General features: G+C 40.2%; 1 protein-coding gene across 2 annotated transcripts; it reads left to right on the forward strand.

The window, feature by feature from the left end:
• Window positions 1-396: 396 nt before the first annotated feature.
• On the forward strand, window positions 397-20,884 carry gramd1c (GRAM domain containing 1c). 2 transcript variants are annotated; one of them, XM_042067360.1, is made up of 18 exons: window positions 397-616; window positions 2,259-2,414; window positions 3,138-3,261; window positions 3,378-3,478; window positions 3,905-4,000; window positions 4,803-4,883; window positions 6,780-6,904; window positions 7,511-7,667; window positions 8,530-8,689; window positions 10,740-10,883; window positions 12,277-12,395; window positions 12,836-12,978; window positions 16,617-16,720; window positions 17,687-17,857; window positions 18,305-18,371; window positions 18,912-19,031; window positions 19,336-19,441; window positions 19,567-20,884. In XM_042067360.1, the coding sequence occupies exons 2-18, from the start codon at window positions 2,328-2,330 to the stop codon at window positions 19,633-19,635; spliced, it is 1,974 nt and encodes a 657-aa protein (XP_041923294.1). In that variant the 5' UTR covers window positions 397-616; window positions 2,259-2,327; the 3' UTR covers window positions 19,636-20,884. The 2 variants fall into 2 exon arrangements, with proteins under 2 accessions (XP_041923294.1, XP_041923292.1); XM_042067358.1 differs by having other exon boundaries at window positions 398-616; window positions 7,508-7,667.
• The last annotated feature ends 900 nt before the right edge of the window (window positions 20,885-21,784 follow it).

Below are 21,784 nucleotides of genomic sequence, written 5' to 3' on the forward strand. Positions count from 1 at the left end.
CTCTGGTACCTCACCTCCAACAACCTGCCAAACATAATCAAATCCCTTGGTAAGAGAACAGTCATGAGGAATAGAAATCTGGTCTTACTAAGTTTTACTTCATAAAGTAGCTTCATAAAACCATAAGGTTGATAATGGTGAATCAGACCAATACAGGCATCAACCATAAAGCTTTAGACTGTACCTTGGGTTCGAAAACAACACATAGAGTAAACTGGTCACTCCGACGTAAAAGGATGTCTAAAATGATAAGATTTATCCAGTGCATAAGTGATTTTATGGATGGTCTATTTATGGAACCATACGAACACTCGTCCGTACAGAATGCAAATTTCGGCGTGAGCATTTCCTATAGCAAGTGGCATTTTCCCTCGTGAACCGGTTATGTCAGACACGCGCACCTGTTACCAGGTGATATGCAGTTTCGGCTCCGTGTTGGCCTCAGCCATTCCCTGAACAGAAGAAATAAATAGACATTTTAACTTCAAAGGTTGATTAGGGGCTGATGGTGAAAATGCAAGTCTAATATCCATACGACTACTACGCCTATAGGACTTCCTATCTACGTGGAAAAGAAGCCGCGGGAGATAATAATCTCACTTCATTTCGCGTCCAGGTAGGCAATGCGCCTCTGGTTTATCATCACATCTGTGAAGAAAGATTAGCCGATCTTCACGATCAGAGAATAGCCTAGGCTACTCTAACTGTAGGATATGTAAACCTTACAAGTTAGTTGTTAAACTTGTAAAACATTTGTGATATTTGGCCTAGGCTAATATATTTTCAGGCAGTATTGCTTTTCGTGACTTCAGAAGTTCCAAAATATGCGTAGGCCTATATTTGGAGTCATTCATGATAGGCTACCATCAGAAATTATCTGACGAATTATTGTAGGTAGGCTATATTTTCTGAATGCGGACCTCCATTGTTGCAACTTTGTTTAGTCACAAAAGACTAAGCCCACTATGTATTTATTTTTTTGTCACAAAATAAAGTAGGCATAGGCAGGGGTGAAAGTAGTTTTTATTTATTGGTGGTACTATGATATAGAGTTATAATGCGCACCCAGAGCGCGCGCCGAAAATTTCACTTAGCCTAATTATTTATTATTTATTTATTTGTTTATTTACTGTATTATAGTCTACTTATCAAGCATTCGCTAGGACTTGTCACTCTAGTATCACTCTTTAACCCACCTGCATCTGTTTTTGATTATGAATAAATTGCAAACACTTAATTTCAACATTTATTTATTTAACCTAGTTACTCTGCTCGCTCCCACTTCCAATCAATTTTTTTTATATAGGCTACTGTATATCATGAAACACGTTTCTTTGAGTCATGCCTTTTTATTTGGGAGACTGCAACATACTTCTGTCCGCTAAAACACTTTCATTATTGCTGCGCAAGATCTGGTTAAGCCGTACACGCACTGTCTGTCTCCTGTCTCTCCAGCGAAACACTGCACACATAAAACCAGAATAGGCTATTGAAACATCAACATATTTTTCTTTAGCCTGTATTTTTTTTTTTATTTGGGAGACTTTCCAAGAAACGTCCGTCTGCTAAAACACTTTGGATACCAGTGCACGTTGGCGCAATTACTGTAGGCTACTGTACGCGCGCTATAGCTTGCTCGTTGTCTGTCCAGCTGCACGGTTTAGACACAATTCAGATACAGTTCAGAACGATGTATATGAAATATATGTTGGGGGAAACGTGTTGCTTCTGGTAATTTGACGTTAGCAGTTGTGTTGTCATGCTGTAAGTGCTATATTTTTCAGAGACAGTATAGTTAGAGGGTATAGTACACTCTCCAAATATTTTAGTGGTACTCCGTACCGGCAAGTACCGGCTTACTTTCACCCCTGGGCATAGGTGAATTTAAGCGGTGGTGCATTGAGTTGTCTATGAAATCAAGTCAGGATCAGTCAGTCTCGGCATATTCCCTTGGTGCATTGAAAAAATTTCCTGTCAGTTTGGGAGTGCATCTTTTGGGGGAAAAGGCAAATGGCAGGGAAAGGGGTGATTTCTATTCTGCAAATACAAAGTTATATTGAAAGTTATATAACAAAACACCAATAAGAGTCTATATGAATTCCCATGCTTGAAATGAAATGAAATGTATCTACTGACCAAAAGTTAGCAGCTCTGGTATAATTTAGCAATAAATAAACTGAATTTCCTTAACACACAATCAATTGTGGAAAAGTTGAACTGAACAATAACCCTGACACACATAAACTCCTCTGCTGTAGGTCCAGTGGAGTAAAGTGCACTTTCATTTGGGTGTGGTTTTCTGTCAAGTCTGTAAAGAAATACTGCTGATGACCCATTTGCCGAACCCAGGCATGGCGAACGACACCCCTGAGGACACCACCACAATTGGTGACACCTTTACAGAAGAGGCTGAGGTGGGGTATAGATCCTTGAATTAGTTAAAAGACTACAATCTTTCAAGAATCTTTCCCAAATCTTGTCAAAGTTGTTTGGTAAGGTGGCCATGAGACTGAATTCACTATGAGTAATTATAGTGCAAGTAAATAGTGCTTCTCTAAAACATAGCCTGCTTGATTCAATCAGCTTGCTTCAAAGAGTTAAGTGAGAACATAGTCACTCACACCCAGTAACTTCTTTTCAAAGACATTGTGTAAGTGCATTACATGTACTTGCCATTGCACTACTAGGGCCCTTAACACTAGTTTAGATGTCCAGTCTCATTCTCCACACTCACAGACAGACTTTGATGCGTGTTTCAGGTAAGTTTGTGGAGGCCAAGAGCTATCCCACTGTGAAATCATGAAGTGCATGAGGGCTTGTTCACTAACTTTCTGATCCCTCCGTAAGTTGCATTCATGCAGACTTTACCATGATGTGAAACACAGGGGAGGCCTGGAAGCTTAAAAAAAAAAAAAAATGCAATCAGCAACTGCCATGAAACCCAAATAGTTGCCAACATGTTTTTGGTGTTCAATTTAACAATATGTCACAGGTGCTGTCTCATTATTCTTGTTAGCGTTGAAAGTGTTAGGAGAATACTGCCCTCTACTGGCTATAATGTCTTTATTTTTTTATCCTCTTTATAGACAATCTCCTGTACATCTTAAAGCTAATTTCTCATTCTTTGTTTAAATTAGTGGTTTGATTCAGTTGGACTGTTTGTAACAACACCTCAAGTCCCACCAACCAGCTACAAGCAGAGGAATGAGGAGTTCAGAAAGCTGTTCAAAGAACAAGCAGCTTCTGAGATGCTCATCACAGGTGAACTATACCCAGATAAAGGTCGCTACAGGAGCATCTTTATCCTGTAAGGTGTATACCATATCAACGAGTCTTCATATCATATCAATCCCCATGACAACGGATATTTTTTTCAGATTACACCTGTGCACTCCAGAGGGACCTTCTACTGCAGGGACGGATATACCTGTCGGAAAACTTGTTGTGTTTCTACAGTAATGTATTTCGGGGAACAAAGGTGAGAAGTTCGTTGAAGTGTAAATTTAAAGATGTAACACCACCAGTCAAGGACTTTGTCAGGTCCTTATAGCTGTGAAATTATTCAGTGATATGGAATGCTATACTGACACAAGCAAGCTTGATAAATAGAATAACAACAGAACATATAGGACACTGTAATAGTACTGCTTCTGGAAAAAGGATACTGCTGTTTAGAGTTAATGTCATTTTATATTAATTAAAACATTACATGCAAGCAATGGAAGTTTTTGACATACAAATGTTTGAAAAGCACAGGTTACCATATTGATTTGGAGACACTGTGATACTTAATATCCCTGTCACTACTTAGTACACAATGAAATGCTCATCTAGAAAACAAACCACAGTTTTACATTTTCATGAATATGCCTTCAATCTTTTTGCATATGAACATTTTTCACAGATTGTCGTGAACCTGATGGATATCACAGCCATGACCAGAGAAAAGACAGCAAGATGGATTCCAAACGCTATTCAGATCTCCACAGATGCAGAAAAGGTATGCTGCTCACCCTGCTTAATTTTTTTAGATTTATTTAGCACACCCTATTTTCCTAAGCAACGTATAGAGTAATGCAGATGTTCATTTTGCCATTAGTGTGTGTGTGTTGATGGTAATTTTGATACCACAGATGAATAAAGACCCTGTCAGACCAATAGCATGAAAAATCAGGAACAGAGTTTATTTACAATGATGCGCATCAAGGAAGAGACAGCATGACTTCACCTAAAGATCCATCAGCTGCTCTAACTAGACAAGGAAATAGTTAGGGTTTAAGTAGCCTTCCAGGCTGACGGGAGATGATGTTGGTCATTCCATCTCACGTGGACTACACTGAATCAGACTCTGATTAAAGGCAACCTGGCAATCCGGAGCAGATAGCTACGCAACCATGCAGAACAGTGAAACACTGCAAAGTCATAATATTCCCGCTTATCTCTAAATACAGTCACACACAAATATACACAGGGACAGTACAGATATCATAGTCATTACATAGAATCATACGTTTTAGTATCAAAGTGATCCACTAATAAGAAATGCAGAACATTAAACCACATATTGGAATATTGGGCATAATGCAGAACATTAAACCACATATTGGAATATTGGACATAATGTTCTATTCCACTTTCTCTCAGTGTGCCCTGGGTATATCACATGCCCTGGGTGAACCCTTTGACTCTACCATTTGAGCTACACAAACACAAACATGGAAGCAGTTCCAGGGGTATGTTTGGGAAATGTATTTATCTAGATATTTATTTGTATTGTGACTATTTGTTTACTTTCCATACAGCTGTTCTTCACATCATTCGCCGCCAGGGAAAAAAGTTTCCAGAGCATATTCCGGATGTGGCAGAATACCTTGCTGAATAAGGTATAACTCAGTCTAGCTGTTTTGTTTTGTTTTGTCTACGTGGTTTCACACTCTGTAGGCTGTCTGTTTGTCTGTCAAGTGTGAATAGTGAACATAATATTTGTGTGTCGAGTATGCCACACATCTTTTTCCAATTGTATATATTTTTTATATATGTATGCATTTGTACATTTTGAATGCAAACCAAACACATATGTGAGCTATTCTGTAGCCAATAATGAGATTTATGGATATTGCTCAACTCACAGACTCAACAGAGCCCAACATCAATACTTAATATAATCTAATCTAATCAATTTAATCTTTAATATAACAAATTAAATCCAACTCAGGTTTACATGCAGAACAAAACAATTTCAAATAGTTTGAAATAAATATATAAATATTAAATAATATAATATAAATATTAAATAAATAAATAAATAAATAAAAAACAAAAAAAAATAGTTTAAAGACGTTTTATGTAGCTGATGCTTCACACCTTTAGACCAAGTACAGGGAAGTATTTTGTCCATTAAAAGACTCAGATAAAAGATGAGGCAATAACAACACTATATTGTGTCATCAGAAAGACACAAGAGAGCTGGACTAACATGTATAAGGTAGGCTATTTGTAGAAGGCTAGTCTCTTAGTTAGAATAGGTTTTACGACTGACCCTAAAACTACAAGAAAATGTAGGATTGCTGGTGGTACTGAAACGTGCATTTCCAAAATGTAAACACGCCTTGTGCTGCCTATTGCAGTTTCTGGTTAGACAAGAAACGGTGTCAGGTAACCTGTTCCTTTCATATGTAAAGTTTTCTTGTACAGCCCTCTCTGTCCATTGTTTGTTGTTCCTAGCATGAAACTATACTCTGAAGACCATGGGTCGGGGGACCTCACGCTTGAAAAAAACAAGTCTTTGTTGAATCAGTCTCGTCATTCGGGAGTTTGACAAGCTAGCAAATGAAAGGAAAGTTCAATGACCTTTGAGGTGTGGCTTGTTAGGTTACTGCACGAGCTCCCTTAAAGCAAACTACAACTACGCCTGGCAGACAACGTGAAGAAACTGTCCTATGATGTTCAATATACAGTCTGAAATTATTGTGTGAGTTAATTATGCTAAGAAAGAATTTGTTGACTTTGTTACTACGCTAATGGGCGGAGCGCTCTATGGACTTGCCGAAAGCGAGATAACTTCCTGATTTGGACAATACTCATTTGACAGCGCACAGGTATAGTTCGCCTAGGTGACGAGGCAGGTAGTCAGGCTGGCAAACTAGAGGGAAGAAAGCGGCTTCAACTAAAGTAAGTAAATTAAGAGTTTATTTTGGTGTTGGTTTGTTTAATACACGAGCGTGCGTAATGAATGGCCTGCGCAAAATTCTCTCACAAGCTAAGGTGTTTTTTGGTTTGTTGTTTTTTCTTTCTTTCTGTGATAACCATATGGCCGTTTGAGTGCACTTGTTCAGGAATTGGTGTTAAACAGCGTATCTACCATTGGCATCGTCAATTTGTACTTGTATTGTTTTTCTTTTGTTAGCCTGTTTTCCACCTTCATAGATTGATATGTCACTTTTATGATTAATTTACTCAACTTTGCCCTGGAGAGCGCTGACTCCACTCTAGAAGCGTTAATGCGCTATTGGCACGGGAGTAGGCCTAGTATCGACTAATGCGGGCATATTTTATGATGACCTGACTGTAACTGCTGTGTTTGCCCATGCCCGGTTGTCCTAGGTGAAACTTAACCAGATAAAGATCAAGTTCAGCCTGAATCAGGTTGGAGCTGTGCGTTGTAGAAGTGAACAATGTGAGAAGAGGCGAGATTGGGTTTAAACAGGCCTTCTTTCTTTTGACAAAGAAAAATGATCGGAACTGGTCTCTTCATTTTAATGTGTGCCTCTCTCTTGCAGCCACTAACCAGACAAGAACTGTGGCAGATGGTCAAGCAGCACTATGGAAATGACTTGGGTTTGAGTCACGATGAAATGGATAACGCACAGATATCAGCAGATGCCAATACACCCACCAATCCCAGGTGCCATGATCGACTTTCCCACACGCGTCTTGTCCATCTGAATGTGTTTAGGTCTTAAACAAAGGAAGGAGTTGTTGTGGTTTTGAAATGGGCAACAAATGGGCAAAATCATAATTGAGTTTGTTCATTCTTCATTGCTTGTCTTTTATTTTGTGTCTCTTCCTCTGTTAGTCAGGCAAAAACACACACAATAATATTGACAATATTTAAATGCACCTTTTTATAGTGTTGTAGAGACAAATTATGTGAAATATATGCTAAAACCTACATCTGGCACATTGAAAGGGCCCTGTTTGAGTCAAATCAGTCTTTTAGGATTCCCCATCCTTGCTGTGCTCTGCTGATGGTTGACGCTTAATGTATACCCCGCACATGCACACGTGAACACACTTGAATCATAGTACTCAGACTGATTGGTACTCTGTGGTTTTGGAGAACTTTGAGTTTGTGATGCTTTGGCTTGTCAGCTACTTCTCACCAACTCCGCGCAACACAGCGCGTTAGACATGCTTCAATGTACCTTTTTTTCCAATGTCACCAAGTTGCCCTTTGAAAAGTGCCAAATGAATACATTTACTAACGGACTCGTCTCTTTATCTTTAGCAGCCTGATCATGAAGTCAGAGGACCAACCCGGGAGGCTGGAGAGGCCCACTACACTCCGGCTCCAGCAGGTGGAGCTAGCCTCTTATGAGGCCTCCACGCCTCTAGGGGACGACACGCAGTCCTCTCTCGGACAGAAAAGCACACTCTCACCTAACGGGGTTTGTTTGTTTACACTTTTATTCTTTTGCCTGGGGGGGAGCAAGGCACCTAACCCCACACTGCTTCGCAAGCGCCGCTGTAGTAGGCCGCTCACTGCTCCTGGTTAGTGTGTGCTTCACCTCACTGTGTGTACACTGTGTGCTGTGTGTCTTTCACTAATTCACGGATTGGGATAAATGCAGAGACCAAATTTCCCTCACGGGATCAAAAGAGTATATATACTTATACTTATACTTAAAGCCTGAAGTGTGAAGATAACAGCGACAGACCTTTGCCCCCACTTTCTGAATTTGAAAACACCTTGGGCTTTAGGCTCAGCATACGTCTTATCTCATTTAGTAGTATGCCCATCTGATGTGTTTATCTAAAGTAACAAACAGGATGTGTGTGGTAGTGCTCCTTTGGGGGGGGGGGGGGGGGTAGTTCTTCTGATGGGCACCTTGTTCTACCAGTTAAACTAGAGAGACACAAGTGCAAGCCTGCAAAAACATTCTCAAGAAGTCTTTTTGTTTTAGTTTTTGTCAGATACATTTTTGGAGTGGTGAGGTGGGTGAATGGGGTTGTCGTTGTATAAGGAATGCAGCTATAAGTATGGAATTACTTTTTTACAGTTACAGTTACATGCCAATAACGAATTCATGTAAATTGCTAGTTTGAGTTTGAGTTTATTCACAATACCACTTCAACATTACAGTAAACCAGTAGGGGTACAAAGACAGACGGGTAGAGTGAATGGGTCCCTCAAAGAAGCTAGAAAAGCTTATAGGTGGGGGCCCATGGTTCATGAAAGGGTAGTGGTACAGACAATGATATCTTATTGATATGATTCTTACCACTGGTGTGTGTGCCTGTGTGTTTTAGGATGACTCCTGCGGCACTCCACTTCTCCAGCGGAGTCCTGTGCCTTCTCTAGACCGTCACAGCTCTGAGAGGTCGTCCAAACGCTCAAACCTGGACCTCAACGCTAATGAGGACCGCCTGTCTGAACAGAGTGAGAGCGCAGAGGAGCCCGAACAACCTGGTCAGTCCTGTGTGTTTGTGTGCACAACTGTATGTCCATGACCAGAGAAGGCTAAATGTGTGTGTGTGTGTGTGTGTGTGCATGGAAGCACGTACTTGACTAAAGGAGGCAGAAGCACGTGGTCAGCCATCTGTGTGTATGCATTTGTGGTGTCTGTGCTAAGCAGAGGCGCATCCTCAGATCCGTGTACAGGGCCGGCTCTAGGCAGTAGCCAGAAAGCATTGTGTCTTGCCCACCCAAACAAAGTTAAGAATTTTTTTTTCAGTTGTGCATGTGTAGCCTCAAACCCAGTTTGGATGTAGATGAGTTACAGAGCTAGCACCCCCCCCCCCCCCCCCCCCCCCCCAGAGTACTGTCGGTACGAAAGAAAAAAAAAACAATCGGTGCTGTCTACCTCGACTTCCTGCAGCCAACAGCTAGATCAGCCAGGCAGCTACAGTGCTACACTCTGATTTTAAAAATGCCACCAGAATGTAGCACTGTAGCTGCCTGGCTGCTCTAGCTGTTGCTGTCTAGCTGCTCTAGCTGTTAGCAGGGCAATTAATACATCAAAATGTATTTTAAAATAAAATATTAAAACCCTAATTTTAAGTGTATCAAAATAAACTACAAAATACATTAGCCACACCATGTATCAAAATAAAATACTGTATTTTTGTATTTTGAAAGTACTAAAATACTCTTGAATGGGAGCATGATATATAATTTTGCAAACCTTCCATATGTGTCTATTTAATCTATTCCTTCATCAATACACTGACTCTGTTGATTAAGTGGACAGTGTTTGAGAGCAACAGCTTTTCTCTGCCTGTACGAGACATGCTATAACCTGCAAACAGTGAACAGATCAACCATGCTGACCTGCCTGTAACATCTCATAGCCATAGTAAATACTGTATCAGAGATGCACTCAGAAAGTTACAACTGAACTTGTCAAGCAGTACAAAGTGGAGACTCTGACATCGTCAGTGCATGCCCAGACTGAGCAATGTGGCAGGGGAACCACATAATTGGTTCCATGTGTTCCGATTGGATGATTAAAGTTCTCAAGAAACTTGAGCTTGGTATGAGAGGTGGTGTATTGTGTATGTGAGCAACCTAGAAGTTACTCTGAATCTCAATATTATAATCACAACAAGTCTGGGCAAATTACTAGGTCAGCACTATTCAGAGGCTACATTCACTTTTATGATCACATCTCCAAAAGTAGGCTATTGGTTTTACCAAAAATAAAAAAATACACACCTATAAAGTATTTTGATACAAAATATGAAGCCATTTTCTTCAACAAAATGAAAACAAATGACAAAATACTATTTTGTATTTGAAATACCTATTTTAAATACATGTATCAGAAATACTGCCCATCCCTAGCTGTTGGCTGCAGCAACTCGAACTAGGTAGTATCAATTGTTTTTATGTTTTGTGTTTATGTACATTTTGATCAAATTTGGCCACTTTGCTATGTTGCCCACCCAAAATTTCTACCAGCCCCCCCAAATGTAGTAGGCTAGAACTGGCCCTGTCTGTGTATGTGTGTCTGTGGTGTATAATTGTGTGAGTGTAAGTGTATAGCTACAGATTTGAAAGAAGGGTAGGCTTGCCCCCCAGCCCATTAGCCCATCCCCCACAATCGTGTTGCTGCTGCAGGTGCATTGTCAACTCCTGAAGGTCATTTGTGTTTTGTTGCTTGTTTGTTTTTGTTCATTTGTTTTTATCACTTTCTCAGGCAGTTTTAATGCCCACCACACAAAAAGTGGAAATGAAGCCACTTTTCTTATGTGTCAGTACAGCACAGTCCAGCCCTGTCCAGTTCAATGTTATTTTTCTCATTGTCAGGCTCTGTGTAGATTTACTGACACCTCTTCTCTCTCTCTCTCTCTCTCTCTCTCTCTCTCTCTCTCTCTCTCTCTCTCTCTCTCTCTCTCTCTCTCTCTCTCTCTCTCTCTCTCTCTCTCTCTCTCTCTCTCTCTCTCTCTCTCTCTCTCTCTCTCTCTCTCTCTCTCTCTCTCTCTCTCTCTCTGTGTGTGTGTGTGTTTTTCTCCTGCAGAGGAGGAGAAGGAATGCCAGGCACAGGTGCAGGGCCGTCTCTTTATAAACCGGGTGTTCCACATCAGTGCTGAAAAGATGTTTGAGGTGCTCTTTACTGATTCCAACTTTAACCGGAGGTTCATGCACGTGCAAAAAATCTCAGGTGACTTCATTGGACATTATTAGGGGTCCAAGCAGTGAAGCTGCTGGATTCTATATTGTTCTTATTCTGATTCTTCCTCATTATTATTATTCATTCTACTGCAGAACATGTTTGATTGCAAAAAATGCAAAAACGTAAAGTGCCCACATCCAAAAACATGTGCTGGATAAAAAAAGTATTGCCATAGAAAATCTCAAGAAATATCCGCACACTAGCTTCCCTTTTACTTGTGTATTTAGAGTAACACCAGAAGTTACGTTTCGAGCTTCACACCATACCCATTTTTGAATAAGTTGAAAGAGAAACTAATCTATTTCCTTCGGGCTGTTCATCTGAATCTCTCAATTTGGTACACATTATCTACAGACCATGTTGACAAAGATTAATCAAATTTTAGAGTGTATTGTATTTGGCATTCAGACATTATTGTATTAGACAATACCTTTCACTGTCAAAGTTCCAGCTATGCTTGCTTTGATCATGAATTAGTTGAGCAAAATGCCAAAATGTGTATAATACCTTTTGTTAATTGGCATGCAAGCCAACACAAGAAAGTTAGGCCGTAGCCCTTTTAACACAATTATCAGGTGCTATGCTGAGTCATACAGTACGGCTTCTGCAGGTCAAACCAGTAATGATTTATAGTAACTTCCATAAGAGGCAACTACCTCATGTAGATACATGGAGCAAACCCATTATGCTCAGAAACGTCAATGAAAACTGAATTCCCTGAGATAATTGACCTCTGCAGCTGCCAGCTCTGAAACGAGTTTGGCCCTGATCTTAAATCCAGATACAACCCAGAACCTTGTTAAATCCGGACCATATCTGTTTTGCAATCAGAGGATATCAGGAACCTTGTATAAGAGTGGAGTCATTAAGTGGCCTTCATGCATTGGATGGGAGAGTAGTGTGAGTGAGCGGGCCACTGTCCAGACCTCAGCGGTACGCTGATATGTCCCTCGACTGTGTGCCATATGCCTGAGTGTCAGCCAGGCTAAAATAAGCCCTGAGGTGACATCAGTCTGTGATTTCCTACCTAAAGGGATCCTGTTTTTTTTTTATGGTGGTTCTGTTTTTCTTTAATGGTGGTTTTAAACAAAGCCCAAAATGTGTAACAAAACTGTGTCTGTTGTATCAACCTTTGTATTGATTGATTTCCTGGTTTGTGTTGTATTATGAAATATGTCACAGTTATGCCATATGTCAAATGCCATGATCATATGTCACACTTGACAATGATCCCCTTTGTAATAATAACTTGTACACTTTGCAACACAGGCAAGGTTTACTCCTTGCATGTGGAAACCTATGTGGCAATAACCCTTTTCCTGATGTCCCTTTTAATCATGAATTTGATTTTTGTTTTTGTCTGCGTTCTGCGGTTATTTAGGGGCAACCTCCACGCCCTGGCAGAGAGACTCTTCGGGGAGTATGAAGAGAACTATGAACTACACAGTAACCATCACCAACCCACTGGTGGGGAAGTCCTCCACCGTCACAGAGTACCAGGTCAGACAGAGGACTGTGTGTGTGTGTTAGGCTTAGCCGGAAGAGCAATGGTGCCAAGGTCATGGATTAATTTCACTAGGAGCATAAGCACTCATAAAATTAATGCGTTTGGTGTACTCTGTCATTTTAGATAAGAGCATCTGTTTAATGACTGTGTGTGTGTGTGCGTGTGTTTGTGTGTGTGTTCAATTCCATGGGGGAATCTTTGTGTATGTGCGCACAAGCACGCACATGCATGGTGGTGTCTGTGTGTGTGTGTGTGTGGGCATGTTCAATTCTGCGGGTGCATCTTTGTGTGTGTGTGCGCGCACAGGCACTTACATGCATGGCACTATAACTGTGTGTGTGTGTGTGTGTGTGTGTGTGTGTGTGTGTGTGTGTTACCTCTCTAATATGGTTTGCACCTTTCACACACACTTCTTGTTATGGCCGCCCTTCAGACTTTATACAAGGAGTCTCGGGAGGGTCAGTACTACATGGTGGATGCTGAGGTCTACACACACGACGTGCCTTACCATGACTACTTCTACACCAAGAACCGCTTCTGCATCATCCGCAGCTCTAAGAAGAAGTGTCGCCTAAGGTGAAACAACAGTTAGAACATGCATACATGCAAAGTTTCCTGTGCATAAATTAAGCCTAGTGTTAAACCTAGCCTCATACACTAAACAAAACTCCATTTAAGTTATCTTATTCCAGGAATAAGTTTAATCCATGCACAGGATATGAAACTTGTGTAATCTTTGGTAACAGAATGTCTGTAAAAATTGTCAGTTGATGAAATAACCCTGGTAGAGTTGAGGTGTAGGACATAGAACAGTATGTTAAAACTTGGGAAAGATCACATGGTAATGGAGTTACACTCCCACTAGATTTTGTGGTGCCACTCAGTAATTAATGAACTAAAATTTAAGAACAATATGTCAGTTTGTATGTGCCCTAGTGCTCGATAATGGAGTCACTGAAAATCACTTTTTTACTATTAAAATCAACATCATCAAACATGCAGTTCTCAAAATATAACATTAAGAAAAACTCATATAGAAGTGTTTCTATACTTGTTTCCTATAATATGACCAAAGATTTTGTGACTGACTAATTTTGGTGTACTTCTAAGACATATGTTTCATAAGTCATGGTAACGGAGTTGCATGGTAACAGTTACAAATGTTTCTATTGTTAAAACAACATTTTATTGTTTAAATTGTGACCATACATATCAACTTTGGGGCTGTTCAGAACATCTCATTTTAAGATATAGAAAGAATTCTGTGACTTTGCTGTAACAAAGTTACACAGATTAACCTGAGAATATTTACTTGCATGAACATTTTCAAAGGAAATATACTAAATTAAATGTCCTACCAAGAGCCATATAAAGGTAGAGTTGCGACAACTCCATTGACACTAATGTTCCATTTTTTTTTTTCAACAATGGCAGCTAATGGAAGCCTCAAATAGTTCCCGGAAGTTAACAATTAATAATAGCAGCAGTGCAGTTACAGCAGTATAGACTGTTTGTAGCCAACATTTCAGACTCAGATTTACATTCCTTTGCCTCATCCGAATAATAATAATAATAATATTATTATTATTATTATTAACAGTAATAGTAGTAAAGTAATAGTAGGCTATCAGTAGCCTAATTATAATAATAAATGCTGTATCGACTATGACTTTTCTGCTGCTCAGTCTTTATCAGTTCCTCATCAAATAGGCCTAAATTAAAAGAGGCTAAAAGCCCAATAAATGTGCCACACATAATAGCCGAATATAAGATACTTGCCTATCCCATTTCAATTAGGCAGCACTACACCACCACGAACAAGCTGTCATTAAGTGTTTGCGTTTAGTAGGCCTACAACTTGACGTGACGTTTCTTGGGCATTTAGCTTCACCATCACGTCAAGTTGTAACGTATGCGCAATGCTCATCTAGGCTATGGATTTAAGTGGCTTAAAGGCAGCAAAAGTGGGATATAGTGCAACTGCTTCCCCAAAACAATTCCTCCATAACTGTGTATGTAATCGTTTGATATGTGGATAACTTTCAGTGGACTAAACAAAAGGTAAAGATTTTGTTATCACAAGGCTAGCTGGTTCGTTATATGGCGAAGCATATAGCCAACTTTGTTTGCAGCAGTGAAGCTGAGTTTGTTGTTAAAGGAATCGTATGCAAGAAATGTATTTCAATTAATCATAAAATGGCCTTGATATGTCACTAGACATTAAGAAATCATGTTCATTTCAAATACTTATATCACTGACAACAGTAGTCCGGCCAGGATATTGTCATTTAAAAAGTGAAGTTGCAGCCCTCAACTGATGTTGATGTTGTGTTTTGTCATGTCATGTTGTGTTTTGGCCTGATGCGCCACCCTCCACCTATCTACTAATCACAAAGTCAGTAGTGTTTCGGCATCCGGGTTGCCAACCTCAGGGGGGAGGGGGAGGGGATACAACGCTCTAGAGTAATTTCAAATTGATTGCAGTACCAGTTTTGGCCACAATCTTACATATGGTTCCTTTAACATTGTTGGTAACTGTCAGGGAATTTAACCCCAACATACAAGAACCACAACACGTAGTATGGCTTTGCCCACAAACTCTGGTACCAAGAGGAGAGCCTGCTAATGTAAGGAAGAATTCCTCACACCATCAGTCTCTGACTCTGCAGCCCAAAAGCTGTGTCTTTTATTGTACAGATGCACACAGAAAATAGGAAGCAAGACATAGCGACTTCATTGTGACATACTCTTATCTAACCCCCCCCCGACACACACACACAGACACAGACAGGGTGCAGTTCTTGTCTGTCTGGGTGCACAATTAACTTGTACTCTCTGTTCTTAGAACTCAGCTCAACAATATTTCTGCTTACGCAAATGGTTATTCAATGATAATAATAATTTCCTTACAGTAACATAAACGTTTCTTCAGTTAGGAGCAGTAGCCTACTGTTTTTTTTATGTTGCATTCATTTTCATTGGCAAAAGCTAGCCTAATATGCATGAGAACCTATATAGATTTGAGGGAGCTGCAGCTTAGCATCAGCACGGTCATAACACAGCAGGCACTAGCCCAGTGAAGGATCGTCTAAACCCCATCCCCAGAAACCAGTTTCAAACCAAGCTTGCGCTGATATGATGCATGATCACTGATCAAATTGCTATTTTCTGACAGGATGAGCACAACCATGCAAGTTCTCTGAATCTCAATTCTTTAGCCTAGCATCTTAATGCTGTATTCACAGCACGGTGAATGACAAACGGTGACAAAATGCTGTTGTTTATGAGTTCATAGCTGGTTATTTATCAAGGACTATATCGCGTTTTATATGTTATTATGATCACTCGCATCGCATTACCATGGGGTTACTGATCAGATCCGTGAAGAACTACCAGAGAACGTTGGGGAGAACTCAAACAAGTTAATGTTAGACTTAGACTAGCTGTGTTACAGTTTCTCGTTGCAAAATCAAAATCTCCATGCGCTTTTGTAGGCTACACGCAGTCTCAAAAACACTGTTTACAGCTCTTGAGTCACGTACTAGGTCATTTTTTTTATAACGATAATTTAGATAGGCCTAGGCTACACTTATGGGGTGGGTGCTACTGCGTTTTCTAAAGAATCTCCCGTCTTGGTTTTGTACAGAAATAAATATTAAGTGACACATACTTAAAAGCGATACTTTATATGGCTCTGGTCCTACCAAGGCACTTTCTTTTGGAAATAATTTTTTTTTTGGACTTCATGCCATTTTCATGGTAACAGAGTTACAGAACAGCATATTTTAAAAGTATCCTAAAAACCCTTTAGATATATATTTTTCTTCATTTTCTTGTCACAACTATAAAAAGGGAAATATGTATAGCATAAACAGAAATAGAATAAGAAAAAAGTTGGTAATATCTTTCACAATTTTCAGATAAATATGCTTTTCAAGAGCACAAACCCCTAATGCCTGACACTTCACTTCATCATTATCTTCAAAATGCTGAAACTTTTGATCTAGAGCACAAAGAAAAAACTTCAACCTGTTTTGGGAACTTTAACTGATTGGTAATCATACCAGATGTGTAACATTTTATTTTTTCCCTAGATGTTAACATGCACATGATCTTCCCCACTTGGAAAAGGAACTTCCGAATGTTTTTATTCATTTCTATGCTTTTGGTTACTGTATCTCTCTCTTTCTTTTCTGTCTCTGTCTTCTCTGTAGGTTGTACACCGATGTGAAGTACAAAAAGCAACCGTGGGGTCTGGTAAAGTCTTTCATCACCAAGAACTGTTGGAGTGGCCTGGACGAGTATGGCAGGCGCCTCGGTTAGTTAGTCTCTGTTGTCCTCCTCCTCCTTCTTCAGCCTTTCCTTCCTCCGCGTCTGAGGCAGCCTCTGTCTGTATGCATCTATCTTTTTGTCATTCACCACGTGTTAAGGGGCTGTAAGGTGCCTCACTGCCTCTCTGTCTGCCGGTTTCTCTCTCTGTCTCTCTGTCTCTCTCTGTCTCTCTGTGCAGCCGCTGTAGGTCAATTAGCTGGGGTGAACTGCCAGCTGACAGTAAGCACTTCTCAGTAGACAGCTGCCCCTCCCCTCCTCTGAGGGAATGCATCCTAATGGCCTTTCTGTGGGGTGGAGTGGGGATTGGTGTATATGTTGGGATTGGGGGGGCAGAAGAGGGGTAGTAATGAACAAAATTGACCAGATCAAAGTAGCTCTTAAAGGCTATTAGAGAAGCGAGAGTGGTGAGCTGGGGCAGTGTCAGTAACCCCCCACACTGGAAAAAGAGCATAACTCGCGTCCATTTCCTGAAGGTTATTTTTGCCATTCCATCATCAATTACCAAGAGGCCAGGAGGCAACGAGCACACTTTACCCATCTGATCAATGCCTCGACCTTCATGCCGGCCTTTGCTGTGGTTTAACATTGAAGCGTAGGGCAAGAGGGTAGTAGATGATCTCTGATCTTGAAGAATACATTGATGTCCCTATACATCTATATCCATAAATCCATTGTAGATGTTGGGTAGATAGCAGCACAGCTGTTTATTTCTTGCCTTGTTTGAAGAAGTTGGATTATTTATTGTGCATATGAACTACATTAATATGTACTCCTCTCTATGTAATTTATGTAATGGTTTAATAATGATTTTTCCAATATTTTGACTTTCTCCATAGTGATGCTTAGTGCTTACACAACAAATGACCTTGGAACCATAATGCCAATGTGAACAAGTGAACCTGAACTTATTTGTCTCCTTATCCAAATGTCAAACTGTACAACCCATCAACAGAGGCTGAGCTATTAGAGGAGGAAGCGGAGCTGACCCAGGGCCCCGGGGATGCTGGGAAGATGGCGAGCCTGCGGAGGAGGAGGAGGACCTACAGTCGAAACTTCCAGGAGCATATGAAGCCTGGCAAGCAGTATGGGCCCGACGCAGAGCAGCGCAGAGAAGGCCATATAGGTAAGTGTTATCCGAACAAATCAAAATATTTGTTTGGAGTTCGAACATTCTTAAAATGGTTGTGACCCTTTTAAGGGACATGAGACACTCTTAACCATAAATATTTGTCTTGGGTATGTGCATTACGCTTGTAAATTGCACTGTAAAAACCCAACCCAACGTTTGTTTGAACATTTTACTTTACGATGTCTTTGGAAGGACAAGATATCATATTTAAGCTTGTCAGATATGTGTGCACACTGACTGTAACTGCCACAACTGCCACACTATTATCTACAGTGTTACACAATACTTTGTTCACTGCCAAGTTCACCTCAGTGTTCATGCATATCTTACAGGTAACTTTCAGTGACCCATTCAAACTATCCTAGAAACCCCACTCACTCCTGGTCACGCCAAGTTTGCATTATGTCATGCTCTCTTACATAGACCATTGTCTTTTTCTAGGCCCCATGGATGTGAAGAGCACCCACAGGTGGAACATAGCCACCATTGTGGCTGGGATGAGTTTCATGTGAGTAAAGAGAACAAAAACACTTATGTCTGTCTCTCATTCACTTACTTGTGTACACGCACACACACTACACACACACACACACACTACACACACACACACACACACACACACACACTACACACACACACACACACAACACGTTACATACAGGTACCCTGTGGTTTGTGTGACATGATCATGGGTGGTTAAACAATCATGAATGAATTGTGTTGTGCTTACAGTGCTCATGCACATCTGTATTAAGGCAGTTTACCCTGTATAGCTGATATTTTTATGCAACCTTTGTGCCTACCATTCCAGCTCACAGTAATTGAGCTGATGTTGTAGATATCCTGTGGTGACACATTTCACAGTTTAATTAGTTCAGCTTATAGAGCTCAGTGTGTCTCAGATTGGGGTTAATTAGCTTGATTCCCAAGGACCACACACAGTGCTCCAGGTCGCTTTGAACTCCTTATACATGCCGTTGTAGTAATTTGCCTAGTAAATGATATCCAAATATCATATCTGTCCGTCTGTCTGTACGTGTCGTTATAGTCTTCTGATCCTGACGGTGCTGAACCTGGGTCTGTTCTTTAAGCTGTGGGCCATGGAGGATGTGGCTCATCGCATGTACTTAAGCACCAAGCATCGGCTCAGGGAGAGGGCAGAGCCCAGGTGAGACTACCTGCAGCCGGGGCTTTCTTCAACATTCTGCATGTCTTACCTGTTTTTAGTTGTTTCCTCTAAGTGCCTGAGATAGGTTTGAGAATGGTGATGCGTGGGATTGTTTCTATTTGGATTTACAATTGTGCCATACAATATTGTGTGTTTGGGTGTTTTCAAGTTCAATTTAAATGATAACATTTAAAGTTCTCTATTTTCTATCACAATTTACATTTAATAGTCCAAAAACAGAACTAAGTTCAATTTAAAGTACAGCAGTCCTCCTTCTTAGTCTGACCAGCTCTTCATTCTTTAGCGTTGGTCCAAATCTTGGTCCCACGCAAAGCACTCCACATCGGACCCATGAGGATATGCACTTACTCCGAGCAGTTCTACAAGACTCAATCAACCTTTTAGAGCAGGTAACGCTACCTGTTTGCTCTCTGGTTTCGTCTCATGTGTGTGAGTGGTATTGTATGTCCAGAGTGTGTACAGTTACAATTACACTTTAAACATCTCTTTTACTTATTCTTGGCTCTTCTTGTAGCTTCGGAGTTCTTTGGTGGTGCTACAGAAGAACTTATTGGTCCACAACAGAACCACAACTCCGCTATGAGACTTATACAGTGTGACGGGGGTGGTCAGTTGCTCTCAGGATCCATCTCGCATGACGCACAAACCCGAGAAACGTCACCGTGGAGACGTCACTCACGAGATGGCTGGTTACTATGGGTATTGTCTCTGGGCATCTTTTTTTGTGTGGCAATATCAGGTGGCTGTGTGTTTCCATGAGTCAGCACTCCTGGCTGTACAAAGTGAAGGAAGGTGGGAAAACAGGAGGGTTTGTTTTCTCAAGTCGTTAGTTTCTTGTCCTCAGTTGGGCCATTATTCATTTGATTGACAGATGTGTGAACCTTTTGCTTTGGCCTCATTTTGACTTCAGTTCACTCTTGAGCCAGTTTAGGGTGTCCTTCATTTGATCCAGTTAGGCCTGGAGTCTGTCAACTGTAAATGTGTCATACGTAAACATATATCCCTGTTTATTGTTTCTGCTAAATACTTGTTTACAAGCTGACATTGTGTCTTTAGTGAACAGATATCTTGATTTATTTCATTTTGAGAACTTAAGGGACAACAGTTGATAATGTGAACCTGTACATCTTTGATACTACCATATGGCCTTCTAAGTTAACTGTTTTGCACATGTTCATACATTGTCATTTTAATTTTTGCAATATTTTACATTTTATCTGTCATGTCTCACTAGATGTTAATATATTTACGAATGTGATTCCATGAATTTTATTTTCTCTTTAATGGGTTATGTGTGGTGTAACTACTAGGGTGCTGATGCTCTGTATATTGCTTCCAGAACTTGCATTTTCTCAGGGATTATTCGGCTTAATTATGTAAAACAGAAATTCAACTTTCTGGTAGAATGTTTTTTTTTTTCTTTGGATTTTAAACTATTAAAGCTATGATCCGTACATGAAAATAGTTTTCATACAGCATAGAAAAAAACATTACCACTTTTGTACACTATGGTTAAATGTAGATACATATAGGCCTATTACAAAACACTGTGACTACCTTTCATAAATGTTGCCTTCACATCACTACCTTGTCAGTTTGGCGGACATCCTGACTTGGGCTGGCCTTAGACTTAGTTGTTTAGTTTTTTTCTCAGTATGGCCAAGTTTAAGTTCACTAACCAGCACACAGCACTACACAATCATTGGGCAAAATGCAGAAATGCAGATTTTTTAATTGATTTCAGTTCAGCTGCACAGATGAGTGTTTACATGAAGTTTTTACTGATAAATGAATGGTTATTAAAAGCAATTAAAACATGGTGGTGGAATTGACATTTGCTTCCTTGCCGTTTTTAGTTTTCCACTTATTACACAACGTTTTGGAACAGTTAAATGTGTTTTTCCTGAGTCTGGGTGAAACACTCCTGATTGGTGGCAAACATCATGAGTGCCACTTTGAAGCAATGCGAGCAGCTCTGCAATTATGAGGTAGCCCTTAAATGTGGTGTGTCACACAGAATTTATAACACATGGTCAGAAATAGATTTCCAAAAATATCATTGGAACTGTCTAAACTAGATGTGAACTATTTCATGATGAAGGCTTGTCTTACCAGACAGATTGATCTACACAATGTTTGTAGGCTATCTTTCTGTTCAGCACAATATAGACTAGGCAACCTCTTAACCCTCCTGTTGTGTTGGTCAAATTTGACCGATTGACAATTCTTTTCTCTCAAAAATATTGATAATTTACTCTGACTATCACGAGGCTCCTTGACTTTAACACAGGGCATCTGAACAAATAAAACAATTTGGGTGTTTTATTTAACTTTAAGAACACCCACGTGTATTCCAGGTCAAAAACCAGCCACTAGAAATAAATGGGTGAGAAAATGGTCATTGTATACGATTTAATCCAGGGACATACCGATTGATCAGATGGACTGTAGGCTATCTGTGCTTCTGTTCTGTACATTTACACACACACACACACACACTTACCCTCTTTGCTTCTATGCCAGCCCCCACTCGATCCTTTCCCCAATATAATTACCTTTTTTGAGATCAAGTCAATGACGCCTGACGGCCATAAATAGAAAATAGAAGTTAAAAATATCCATTACAAAGTTGATACAAAGGTCTGTCACAACATTAGATGATAATATATGTGTTAGGCTAGGCTACTATGGATTTATAACAAGTTAAATGCAGTGGTCATTTTTGACCGGGA

Source organism: Alosa sapidissima, chromosome 17, assembly GCF_018492685.1.
Source record: "Alosa sapidissima isolate fAloSap1 chromosome 17, fAloSap1.pri, whole genome shotgun sequence".
NCBI classification, from domain to species: Eukaryota; Metazoa; Chordata; class Actinopteri; order Clupeiformes; family Clupeidae; genus Alosa; species Alosa sapidissima.